Source organism: Salmo salar, chromosome ssa10 (assembly GCF_905237065.1).
Source record: "Salmo salar chromosome ssa10, Ssal_v3.1, whole genome shotgun sequence".
Taxonomy (NCBI): domain Eukaryota; kingdom Metazoa; phylum Chordata; class Actinopteri; order Salmoniformes; family Salmonidae; genus Salmo; species Salmo salar.
Window position 1 is genome coordinate 113,661,614 of NC_059451.1, and position 13,678 is coordinate 113,675,291.

At 41.8% G+C, this 13,678-nt stretch overlaps 2 protein-coding genes across 4 annotated transcripts in view; one reads left to right on the forward strand and one right to left on the reverse strand.

The window, feature by feature from the left end:
• The window catches only part of slc6a15 (solute carrier family 6 member 15), a 33,607-nt gene extending 31,254 nt beyond the window's left edge, over window positions 1-2,353 (forward strand). Inside the window, exon 12 of the mRNA XM_014125712.2 lies at window positions 864-2,353. Coding sequence (XP_013981187.1) covers window positions 864-1,223 — 360 coding nt within the window. The 3' untranslated portion in view covers window positions 1,224-2,353. The remainder of the gene's footprint in view (window positions 1-863) is intronic.
• Window positions 2,354-2,551: 198 nt separating this feature from the next.
• The window catches only part of lrrk2 (leucine-rich repeat kinase 2), a 77,652-nt gene continuing 66,525 nt past the window's right edge, over window positions 2,552-13,678 (reverse strand). For all 3 annotated transcript variants that reach the window (XM_014125703.2, XM_014125704.2, XM_014125702.2), the window contains exons 42-50: window positions 13,145-13,416; window positions 11,456-11,671; window positions 9,512-9,705; window positions 5,851-6,114; window positions 5,591-5,743; window positions 5,179-5,408; window positions 4,460-4,528; window positions 4,147-4,292; window positions 2,552-3,350 (exon numbers count right to left, since the gene is read on the reverse strand). In XM_014125703.2, the coding sequence (XP_013981178.2) occupies window positions 4,171-4,292; window positions 4,460-4,528; window positions 5,179-5,408; window positions 5,591-5,743; window positions 5,851-6,114; window positions 9,512-9,705; window positions 11,456-11,671; window positions 13,145-13,416 (1,520 nt within the window). In that variant the 3' untranslated portion in view covers window positions 2,552-3,350; window positions 4,147-4,170. The remainder of the gene's footprint in view (window positions 3,351-4,146; window positions 4,293-4,459; window positions 4,529-5,178; window positions 5,409-5,590; window positions 5,744-5,850; window positions 6,115-9,511; window positions 9,706-11,455; window positions 11,672-13,144; window positions 13,417-13,678) is intronic.

Here is a 13,678-nt window from a genome sequence, read left to right on the forward strand (position 1 = left end):
ACTGTGGTCTCTCTTTGGTGCAACTGGATAAGGCAAAACACAGTAGTTCAGTTTAATGGACTATTGTTTCAGTCGATGGGATGTGCACGATTTCTTTCCATACATCTTCTTCTTGTCTCCTTTATCCACACTGATTTGTAATATACCTGGAGCAGTCACTCGATATGCGCTTTGCCATGTTATCTCCACCAATAGGAACACTCGATATGCGCTTTGCCATGTTATCTCCACCAATAGGAACACTCGATATGCGCTTTGCCATGTTATCTCCACCAATAGGAACACTCGCTATGCGCTTTGCCATGTTATCTCCACCAATAGGAACACTCGATATGCGCTTTGCCATGTTAGCGTCATAAATACTCCACTGTTGGATTATCAAGATCAGCACAGATGGAGGAGAGGACTACGGGCTGAAGCGCGACAGAAATGTAAAGGCAATTTCCGATTGAGCTGACATATGCAGGAGTTTACCATGAATGCAGTCTCCGCTAACGGAAACAGTGCCTTTACATTTCAATCACGCTGTAGGCTGAACTTAACACGATACGGATTGAATAGAGCCCTTAGACTTACTGTAAGACAAGAGGACTTCACACTATTATCACCAGCTCGACTTGCTGTCCGTGGTTTTAGTGTCAGTATCAGTGTCAATGTGTTTACCTGTCTGGTATCCTTGGTGACCGGTTGTAACATTCCGGTCGTAGTTGTACTCCGTCTAGTCAGAACCTTGATAAACCTTCCTCCCCTCCAGGCCAGTGAGAGGTCTATGAGCTACAATAGTAAACAGTAGTAGTAGTAGTAGTTGTAGTAGTAGTATACAGAACTAGTAACCTCTAACCTCCCTCTGTCTCCCCCTCCAGGCCAGTGAGAAATCCCTGAGCTACCCTCCGTGGGGCCTGGCGGTCTGCATCTCCCTGGTGGTAATGGCCATCGTGCCCGTGCCCGTGGTGTTCTTCCTCCGCTACTTCAACGTCATCGATGAGAACGCCGGCGTCGTCTCCACCATCTCATACAAGAAGGGCTGCATCATCCAGGAGATAGCCAGGCCCGAGGAGGAGGACGACGCCAGCCTCATCCATGCCAAGTCGCCCTCGCCCATGCCCGGCAACAGCATCTACCGCAAGCAGAACGGAGGGGTTTCCGATTCCGCCCCCAACGGCCGCTATGGTATTGGCTACTTGATGGCCGACATGCCGGACATGCCCGAGTCAGACTTATAGCGTGTTGTTTCTGGTACTCCGCCCTACTGGCTGGCCAACCAATCCCTCTTTTGCGTGCGTTTAGTCGTGGGAATCGTCATCTGCATATTTTTACTCTTATATTTTTACTGTATATTCTTTGTAGATATCGTAGCTGCTCCCCTTCATGTTGTCCTTTTCCCGTTTTGCTGTAAAAACGATTAAAAAGGTGTGCACAATGTATACTGTACATACTATCTCCTTTTGTCTTCCCCACCCAGTCCTTCCTTGGCTCAGTCCCAAATGGAACCGCTCAGCCCCGTCCTGAAGCTCTTAGTTGACAAGACAGTACAGTATTGGTGTAAGCAATAAGGTGGACACTCCACCAAGCCTGGTATAGTTGTTCAACAAGGGACTTAGGCTAGGGACAAGTGAAGATCACGTTTGGGGTTAATTCCATTTCAATTCAGTCAATTCAGGAAGTAAACTGTGAAATTAAAAATGTGCTCATAGAGGAAGCGCCGCAAATTTTTCAGTTTACTTCCTGAATCACCAAATTGAAATAGAATTGACCCCAACCCTGTGAGGGATAGGTTTGGGACTGGGCCTTTTGTCTGTCTCTGGAAGATGCTGTAGAATGGTTGTGTACATTGTGACCTCACCTCTGGCCCAGAGTTCTGAGATTAATAGCAGCGCAGCCTCTTTGGATGATATACGTGTTGGCAATGACGCAATACTGACCACATTTCTTTAGTTTAAGTACAATATAGTGCAAACAGCAAAAGGATGGCATGGAAACTGAACCCCCCCCAACCAAACCCCCCCAAAAAATGTGCCTAAATAACTTATGATATTTGTTTATAGAATACATGGTGGACGTTGTATATTTAAGGTATTCTGTAAATATAAATATTATAAATATTATAAATATATTTAGCCTATCTGAATAGTTTGGATATCAGAACACCTTGTTTTTTGGTAAGAAGTGCTTAAAATCCTTAAAAGCTGGTTCCCTTTTTTGTTTACTGATGTGCTGTCAATCTATGTAGAGGTTTGACCCCTCTTGATAAACTTGTAAATATTTTTTCCTCCATGAAATGGCTTCATAACGTGATGTATTTTCTTTCCCCTGTTGAGATTAAAGAGAAAACCTGGTCCGTACTGGGCACTAATGTCTGTTCTCACTGTTAGTCTGTCAGGGAAATGAAAACAAACAAACAAAAGACAGACTCATGGTGAAGGATACATCAATATGTGACCTATTTAACGGTGTTGCACTGCCCTCTAGCGTACACGACAAACATCTTTTCAGATGACAATCTAAGGACAGGGAGGCAGGCAATATATCAAATATTTACAAAATACAAACATTGTTTAAAAGTCAAACAGAATTTACTGAGATGCAACATCATACATTACAAGTACAACAGTCATGACATGACTTACAATCTCGCATCTTGACAAAAGACAAGGAATGGGGTCATTTGGTAAACAAACGCATGTATTGAATACATAATCAAATATGGCCCTTGAGAAGTAAGAATTTATTTCCTTTGGCTTTTTTTCCAGTTGTCTTCAGTTTCATTTTATAATGGTGATAACAGGTAAACAACACACATTTATAATGAAAACAACACAAATGAAGCATCCCTTTTAGAGTTTTTGCAGTCATACAAACAATTTCTAATAACATTTGGCAGGAGTGTTTCAATTCAAAATACTAAACTATGTCTAAGATTAAAATATTCTTTATTCAAAGGCATTTTATTTACTTTTAGGTATTGTAGTATACAGTCAACCCCTGGTAAGTGCTTGCAATAGTTTGGGATGATTATGAAAGTGTGCACTTAATTAGAGCATGCAGATCTCCAGACAGCATTTGAGTTTGGACTAGAGAAGTGAAACGTTAAAGTGCACTTAAACAATGTAACCTTGTCATGAATCAAGTGCACTCGTGTGGTCTCTTCATGGTCTTTGACACGGTCCGAAGTGGCCTGAGAAGTATGGCTGTCAGACAATGTCAGTTATTGAGATAGTTTTATCTCTGTGATTTCAGTGAGGTAACGTCTCCCCCTGTACTGGTACTGTATGTGTGTACTGGTACTGTATGTGTGCAGAAGACACACTACTCCACTGAATCTTCAGAGAAATCCCTTTTCCATGTGTATTCTGTGAACAATGAAAAGTAAATATAGCAGTAATTGGTAACTACTGAAATGTCTTTTTGCCATGGTTTTACTATTGACTTGATTATTGGTCTGGGTAATATACATGGGCAGTGTAGTACAGGTGTATGGTTTTACTATTGACTTGATTATTGGTCTGGGTAATATACATGGGCAGTGTAGTACAGGTGTATGGTTTTACTATTGACTTGATTATTGGTATGGGTAATATACATGGGCAGTGTAGTACAGGTGTATGGTTTTACTATTGACTTGATTATTGGTATGGGTAATATACATGGGCAGTGTAGTACAGGTGTATGGTTTTACTATTGACTTGATTATTGGTATGGGTAATATACATGGGCAGTGGAGTACAGGTGTATGGTTTTACTATTGACTTGATTATTGGTATGGGTAATATACATGGGCAGTGTAGTACAGGTGTATGGTTTTACTATTGACTTGATTATTGGTATGGGTAATATACATGGGCAGTGTAGTACAGGTGTATGGTTTTACTATTGACTTGATTATTGGTATGGGTAATATACATGGGCAGTGAAGTACAGGTGTATGGTTTTACTATTGACTTGATTATTGGGCAGTGTAGTACAGGTGTATGGTTTTACTATTGACTTGATTATTGGTATGGGTAATATACATGGGCAGTGAAGTACAGGTGTATGGTTTTACTATTGACTTGATTATTGGGCAGTGTAGTACAGGTGTATGGTTTTACTATTGACTTGATTATTGGTATGGGTAATATACATGGGCAGTGTAGTACAGGTACGTACCAAGCTGTGGGCTCAGTCAGTAACTCAGTCGTTTTGCTGCTCTCTCATCTTGGCTGTGATCTCCTCTCTCATCTCACAGTGTTTGTTGAGGTCCTTGACCTCCAGAGGCAGAGAACTGTTCCACACCATCAGTACAGACTCCTCGTCTGGGAACACACACACACACACACACACACACACACACACACACACACACACACACACACACACACACACACACACACACACACACACACATTGTACTCTCAATATCTCATTTAGGTTTTCTTTGTAGATTCTCTGTAGTTGTTAGGTCTTTGTCATTGTTTCTTACCATATTGATTCTTATCTTGGGACAGTCTTCTTCCCAAAACCAGGACCACATTCTTACGGTTTAGTGTTTCTATGATATGAAAATAATACACGAGTTTGTGAAACTTTCAACACTGTGCAAACAGGAAGCAGATTTATGTTCAAATACTATTTCAAATATCTCAATTACTTTCACATACATTCGAAGTAATTTTTATTTGAAACAAAGAGTAGTTGAACATTTTAATGTATTTAGAAATATACTCCCATGCACTTTACCCATGTATTTGAAATTCCTCTAAAATACAACTGCGTTGAATATTAGCTTTACAAATAACCATTAAAATACTCAAATAACAATACTTGTTTTGGGCTGTGTATTTGAACAGTGGCAGACTTACCATTAGGCAGAAAAGGCAATTGCCTCATGCCTCACATCATCAAGGGGCCTCATGAGCTTGGCATATAAAAAGAAATTATACTAGTAAACAAAAAATATATACTAGTAAAAAAAATAGTAAAAAAAAGATCTACCTACCTACCTACCTACCTACCTACCTACCTACCTACCTACCTACCTACCTACCTACCTACCTACCTACCTACCTACCTACCTACCTACCTACCTACCTACCTACCTACCTACCTACCTACCTACCTATATCCGCTTGAGGCCCCACCATGCTCTGCTCGAGGCCACCCAATGAGAAACATAAACAGCCATACAGATACAGTCGTTACCTATAAAAACAGAGGCCATGCTGCGTATGGACTGGCAGTGGGGGCTGATGACCTGCAGCAGCTGGAGGTTGGCCAGCTCTACCAGGAGGAGGTGGCCTCCCCGGGTGCCGATCCACAGGGTGGTGGTGGTTTGCTGCACCAGGAGGGACTTGATGTTCGCCCAGGTTGGAGTATCCGCTCCAAATTCAAACTCTGAATTAGCCTTTCTGGGTCGCCGGCTGGAGTTGTGTCTATGGGCCAAGAACATAGAGTGGGTTCAGGCAGTGGTTTCCAAACTGTGGGGCGTGTGAGGGGTGGGGGGGTGAAAACATTTGGGAACCACTGGTTTAAGGAAAAGTCTTTCTTTCTTTTTTTTACAGCAATTTACATAGGATTGTCCTCACGTGTGTGTGGTGTCAGAGCAGAGCTTTACCTGAGTAGTTGGGCACAGTCAATGCTGTCAATCATCCGTCCACTCTTCTTATTCCACACCTCCACACTCTGCCCTCCAGCCTTGCTGAGGTACACATGCTTCTCCACTACCATACGAGACACACACGGCTCACTGCTCACCGCATGATGCTGCCTGAGGAGAACACACACACAGAGCAACTCACTTCACACTTAGAAAACAAATCAACAGCCCTGCAGGCCGCCAAAATATAGGGTTACATCTCTGAAGGTGACACTCACTGGAAGAGGCTGTTGGGTTTAGTGTCAATGGTCTTACAGACGCCATAGTCGGCGGTGAAGGAAAGGATTCTGGTCCCACAGCCGGCCCACACCGTGGTCCTGTCCAGGGAGTGACCCGATTGGCCCAGACACATCACTGGGGTGTTGACGTTCCCGATGTGCAACGTCTTGACTGGCTGGCCATTCTCCACCTGGAGCGCAGAGTCCTCATAAACCGTCAGAATTCCATTTGCTGTCCCAACTAACAAGTAATTCTTTCTTTGACTGAAATTAAATCAACAACAAAGAAATCAGTGTCAGTACTTTACTTGGTAACATACTGTTAACATCACTGTAAATACACATTAAATATTGTATATTCTACCTTTACCAGCTTTTTGGAACTAGCATAGCATAGCAGTAGCATAGCCATAGCATAGCATAGGGTTCGATACCGTGACCAAAACAGACTCATTTGCGACCTTTTGACTTGGCAGTGCGATACACAAGGTTGGTCGCAAGGTTGCCAGTGAAAATGTTTTACCTGGTCATGCTTTTAAAAAAAATATTATATTTTATTATGATTTATTCAACAGTAATGTGCAATTGACCAAAATTAAAACAACTTTCAGAAGAGGCAACAACTGCACGGGAATTCCCCTGTCTGTGTGTGTCAGGGCTCGATATACAACTCCGGGCCAGTCAATTATCCCGTCAGTCGCCCTCTTGGGCCAGTGAAAAAAACATAGTAATAATGCTATCTTTAGTGTAGGCCACGTAACCGATCAAAAAAACATAGCATTATTACTATCTTTAGTGTAGGCCACGTAACCGATCAAAAAAACATAGTAATAATGCTATCTTTAGTGTAGGCCACGTAACCGATCAAAAAAACATAGTAATAATGCTATCTTTAGTGTAGGCCACGTAACCGATCAAAAAAATATAGTAATAATGCTATCTTTAGTGTAGGCCACGTAACCGATCAAAAAACATAGTAATAATGCTATCTTTAGTGTAGGCCACGTAACCGATCAAAAAAACATAGTAATAATGCTATCTTTAGTGTAGGCCACGTAACCGATCAAAAAAACATAGTAATAATGCTATCTTTAGTGTAGGCCACGTAACCGATCAAAAAAACATAGTAATAATGCTATCTTTAGTGTAGGCCACGTAGCCGATCAAAAAAACATAGTAATAATGCTATCTTTAGTGTAGGCCACGTAACCGATCAAAAAAACATAGTAATAATGCTATCTTTAGTGTAGGCCACGTAACCGATCAAAAAAACATAGTAATAATGCTATCTTTAGTGTAGGCCACGTAGCCGATCAAAAAAACATAGTAATAATGCTATCTTTAGTGTAGGCCACGTAGCCGATCAAAAAAACATAGTAATAATGCTATCTTTAGTGTAGGCCACGTAGCCGATCAAAAAAACATAGTAATAATGCTATCTTTAGTGTAGGCCACGTAGCCGATCAAAAAAACATAGTAATAATGCTATCTTTAGTGTAGGCCACGTAGCCGATCAAAAAACAGAAGGATTCCCGAAGCGGTTTGTTCGTTATGGCGATTATTTATCACACGTGCACTGTACACATACAGTATAGCCTATAATCTGTCGGGCAGAGAGCGCGTGCAGCTCTCAAACAACTGTTGTTGTGTGGAGTGAAGACCCACAGCGGTAAACAGGATGTTCCAAGTTATGGCATCTACCAGTAAATGCTAAGTCAAGAATGGGCAAATCAGGCAGCGGAGGCTGCTAAGGGGAGGACGTCTCATAATAATGGCTGGAAATGTATCAAACATATGGTTTCAATGTGGTTGATACCATTCCACCGACTACATTCCAGCCATTACTATGAGCCGTCCTCCCCTCAGCAGCCTCCACTGAAACCAGGTATTTAAAAAGGTCAAAGTCTTGACTGAATATTTGCGATGCACAATTCAGTCAACATGGAATAGCCTACCTTGAAAATCTGACATTTCCTTGTTGATCCTTGAAAAGTCACTGAAGTTATGGATGCCAATTTATAAATTCCACTGCTCCAATATAATAATTCTGTGATTTCAATTCTGATCAGTTTTTATGAGAGATGTAGGCTCTTTCGTTTGTTTCCCTCCGTTTCAATTGAAGGGTGTTGCGCTAGTCTGTTGCGATTGTTGCTCTTATTATGAGCAAGACTCCATACAAAATGTTCCATTACAAAGGGAACCTGGTTAATGGGTGCCTTCTCGTTTTAAAACAGGATACAGTAACCCCTCAATAACTCAACAGGATACAGTAACCCCACAATAACTCAACAGGATACAGTAACCCCTCAATAACTCAACAGGATACAGTAACCCCTCAATAACTCAACAGGATACAGTAACCCCTCAATAACTCAACAGGATACAGTAACCCCTCAATAACTCAACAGGATACAGTAACCCCTCAATAACTCAACATCTCAAATGGCGAGACTGACTAGCTATGGACAGACTTCATTAGCGTGTTTGTGTCGGGAGCAAAGCCCACATTATTTGGACATATTTATAACGTAAAAATAATGTGAATGTCAATGCCATTGGGTAGGCAGGCCTATTAAAATATGCACTATTGTTAGTGGTAATGCATACTTTTTTGCATAGATTTTGTGGGGAGTTTTTTTTCTATAGGCTATTACAACAATTAAATATAAAATGTAAGTCCTTGAAAATTATAATTGTTTGTCACTGGCAAACTTACCTGAATGCCGAGCCCTGCTCTGTGCGGTGTGCATAGGGTCTATATGTCTACCACTTTGTGTAGCTGTTAGCGATGCTAATGTTAGCCTAACTGTTTTCGGGTGGATGGAAAGGCATTTAAAAGGTAACTACAAAGTAGCCTATGCCTACCTGGCAGAATCATGATTATTTGCATCAATCCAGTGGCCATTTGTTTTCAAAACGCCATCACATGTGCATAGCAGCGGGAAGTAGGGGTGCTGAGAGTGCTGTGGCACCCCTGAAAAATCTCTAAATAAATAAATAATTCACAAAAGCAGTGCACTGGGCCTTTACTATTGGTGTTTTAACGGACCAATACAGCCATCTGTAGAAACATCTCTACAACTGGCTGACTTGGTGCACACCTGAAAGGGTAAAAAAGAATTTAAATCTACATTTCTCCGATTTTTCCCAGACCTTAAAATTGGTCGTCCCCGATGTGGTTTAAGCATTGTTATGGACTTAGAACATCCAATTTAGTTGTTTTTCTATAAAAAAAATGTGTGATCTTGAGAGCGAAAACCTGAAGAAATGTAAGGAAATCAGTCCATCTCCCCACTACCCTTTTTGTTTGTTGCCTTGGCATAATTGTAAAACAATCTGCCCTCTAGAGGATTTCTCAGAAAATAACACATAGCACTTTAAAATCTGCAATAAAAACATTTTGCACTCTATTTGAACAGTCTCTTTCCTTTGCTGTTACAGTAAATATATCCAAATCAATGTAAGAACACAAGGGCATGCTAATGTTAAAGATGGCTAGCCATTATTAGCCTGGTTCTGTATGGAATGCAGGCACATTATGGGACACAGGTCAGGTCATTATCAATTATATATATATATATATATATTGGTGTGACCAAATCATGTTAGTGCAAAACCCTGATATAGCCATAGCTTAGCATCTAGTCTGACACTCTCTTACCTGCGCTGAGGGTGTGTGTGGAAGAACAGTGATGTCACAGCGTCGGTGACACTCTGCAGGTTGTACCAGTTGGACAGGTTCTGAGTGCTGATGACGACCAGTGCCCCTGATTGTGTACCAGCCACCAGCCAATCACAGGCTTCGTCTGGGACTTGGACAGTCACCAGGCATAAGACAGGACTCGTGTCAATCACCTGCAGGGAGAAGAAAGACATTAGCATTGAGGAATATGGGAATTTTAAACACAGATTAGTCTGTGTTTGTGTATTGTGAGGACTATGTCAAAGAGACCTGTATTATGAGGACTAACAGTACCAGTCAAAAGTTTGGACACACCTACTCATTCAAGGGTTTTTCTTACATTTTAACTATTTTCTACATTGTAGAATAATAGTGAAGACATCAAAACTATGAAATAATACAAAAAAGTGTTAAATTAAATAAAATATATATATATATATTTTAGATTCTTCAAAGTAGCCACCCTTTGCCTTGATGTTTTGCACACCCTTAGCATTCTTTCAACCAGCTTCACCTGGAATGCTTTTCCAAGAGTCTTGAAGGAGTTCCCACATTTGCTGAGCACTTGTTGGCTGCTTTTTCTTCATTCTGTGGTCCAACTCATCCCAAACCATCTCAATCTCACTCCACCACTCTCCTTCTTGGTCAAATAGCCCTTACACAGCCTGGAGGTGTGTTGGGTCATTGTCTTGTTGAAAAACAAATGATAGTCCCACTAAGCGCAAACCAGATGGGACGGCGTATCGCTGTAGAATGCTGTTGCAGCCATGCTGGTTAAGTGTGCCATGAATTCTAAATAAATCACTGACAGTGTCACCAACAAAGCACCCCCACACATCACACCTCCTTCTCCATGCTTCACAGTGGGAACCACATATGCAGAAATCATCCGTTCACCTACTCTGCGTCTCACAAAAACACAGCGGTTGGAAGCAAAAATCTCAAATTTGGATTTATCAGACCAAAGGACAGATTTACACCGGTCTAATGTCCATTGCTTGCGTTTCTTGGCCCAAGAAAGTATTTCCTTCTTATTGGTGTCCTTTAGTAGTGGTTTCATTGTAGTAATTCTACCATGAAGGCCTGATTCACACAGTCTCCTCAGAACAGTTGATGTTGAGATGTGTCTGTTCCTTGAACTCTGTGAAGCATTTATTTGGGTTGCAATTTCTGAGGCTGTTCATTCTAATGAGTTTAGGGTCTTCCTTTACTGTGGCGGGGTCTTCCTTTACTGTGGCGGCCCTCATTAGAGCCAGTTTCATCATAGAGCTTGATGGTTTTTGCGACTGCACATGAAGGAACTTTCAATGTTCTTGAAATTTTCCATATTGACTGACCTTCATGTCTTAAATTATTGATGGACTGTCGTTCCTCTTTGCTTATTTGAGATGTTCTTGCCATAATATGGACTTGGTATTTTACCAAATAGGGCTATCTTCTGTATACCACCCCTACCTTGTCACAACACAACTCATTGGCTCAAATGCATTCTGAAGGAAAGAAATTCCACAAATGAAGTTAACAAGGCACACCTGTTAATTGAAATGCATTCCAGGTAACTACCTCATGAAACTGGTTGAGAGAATGCCAAGAGTGTCCAAAGCTGTCATCAAGGCAAAGGTTGGCTACTTTGAAGAATCTTAAATATGGTTACCTCATGATTCCATATTAAATTTCATTGTTTTGATGTCTTCACTATTATTCTACAATGTAGAAAATAGTAAAACATTTTGAAAAACCCTTGAATGAGTAATGTCAAAGAGACCTGTATTGTGAGGACCTATGCTATTGTTTTAATACCTGAGCTCTAATTATCTAGCTGCAGTAATACATTTATTGTTAGAGCTGGTATTGTGTTGTAAACAAGTACTTTGCAAATCCCTACAATGCGAGTGCCTGCGTTGAGAGATCCTCTATGAATACCTGTGTTGTGACCTTCTCAGTCTCCAGGTCGACAGACGCAACACAGCCCAGTCTCTGTGTGCTGCTGCCCCCTCCCACCCAGGCCCTTGGGTTAGAACTGGGGCCGTTGCTGGCGCTGCTGCAGCCCACCGTGAAACACTCAGCATTGGCAGCTCTGCTGACCACCAGCTCCCTCATCAGACACAGCATCTCCCCAGAGTTCAGCCTCTCAAACACCTACAGTACACACACAGGCAAATATAGTCACAGTTAGTCAAACACCTACAGTACACACACAGGCAAATATAGTCACAGTTAGTCAAACACCTACAGTACACACACAGGCAAATATAGTCACAGTTAGTCAAACACCTACAGTACACACACAGGCAAATATAGTCACAGTTAGTCAAACACCTACAGTACACACACAGGCAAATATAGTCACAGTTAGTCAAACACCTACAGTACACACACAGGCAAATATAGTCACAGTTAGTCAAACACCTACAGTACACACACAGGCAAATATAGTCACAGTTAGTCAAACACCTACAGTACACACACAGGCAAATATAGTCACAGTCAGTCAAACACCTACAGTACACACACAGGCAAATATAGTCACAGTTAGTCAAACACCTACAGTACACACACAGGCAAATATAGTCAGTTAGTCAAACACCTACAGTACACACACAGGCAAATATAGTCAGTTAGTCAAACACCTACAGTACACACACAGGCAAATATAGTCACAGTTAGTCAAACACCTACAGTACACACACAGGCAAATATAGTCAGTCAGTCAAACACCTACAGTACACACACAGGCAAATATAGTCACAGTTAGTCAAACACCTACAGTACACACACAGGCAAATATAGTCACAGTTAGTCAAACACCTACAGTACACACACAGGCAAATATAGTCACAGTTAGTCAAACACCTACAGTACACACACAGGCAAATATAGTCACAGTTAGTCAAACACCTACAGTACACACACAGGCAAATATAGTCACAGTTAGTCAAACACCTACAGTACACACACAGGCAAATATAGTCACAGTTAGTCAAACACCTACAGTACACACACAGGCAAATATAGTCACAGTTAGTCAAACACCTACAGTACACACACAGGCAAATATAGTCACAGTTAGTCAAACAACTACAGTACACACACAGGCAAATATAGTCACAGTTAGTCAAACACCTACAGTACACACACAGGCAAATATAGTCACAGTTAGTCAAACACCTACAGTACACACACAGGCAAATATAGTCAGTCAGTCAAACACCTACAGTACACACACAGGCAAATATAGTCACAGTTAGTCAAACACCTACAGTACACACACAGGCAAATATAGTCAGTCAGTCAAACACCTACAGTACACACACAGGCAAATATAGTCACAGTTAGTCAAACACCTACAGTACACACACAGGCAAATATAGTCACAGTTAGTCAAACACCTACAGTACACACACAGGCAAATATAGTCACAGTTAGTCAAACACCTACAGTACACACACAGGCAAATATAGTCACAGTTAGTCAAACACCTACACAAATGCAAGTAGTCAGTTTAGTCACACCTTCACATAGTCAGTTCAAAACGTACAGACAGTCAGTGAAACATCTACACTTCACACACACCCAGGTGGAGACAGGTAGTAGTAACAGTAGAACGGTTACCTGTGTGGAGGTGGGTCTGTCCTGGGGATTCTCCCTCATACAGTCCTTCATCAGGCCTTGGAAGCCTGGCCAGGGGGAGCAGCCGTGGTGCTTCACTGGGTCTGGCAGCTTGCGCTGCACAGCGATCTCGTCAAACTCGCTGGGGAACTTCATGCCATCTGAGATGCGCTCACCACAGGTCAGCAGGTCGTATAGCAGCAGGCCGAACGAGAACACATCCGCCTGCTGGTTGTAGATCACATTGCCCCGGGCGACCTCTGGCGCCCGGAAACCTGGGTGGGTGGAGAGAGAAATGGTGAGGGGAGAGGGAGGGAGAAAGAGAGAACAGAGACAGATAGTAAAATAGAGGAGGAGTCAGGGGGCTAGAGGAGAAGAGAGACAGATAGTAAAATAGAGGAGGAGTCAGGGGGCTAGAGGAGGACAGAGACAGATAGTAAAATAGAGGAGGAGTCAGGGGGCTAGAGGAGGACAGAGACAGATAGTAAAATAGAGGAGGAGTCAGGGGGCTAGAGGAGGACAGAGACAGATAGTAAA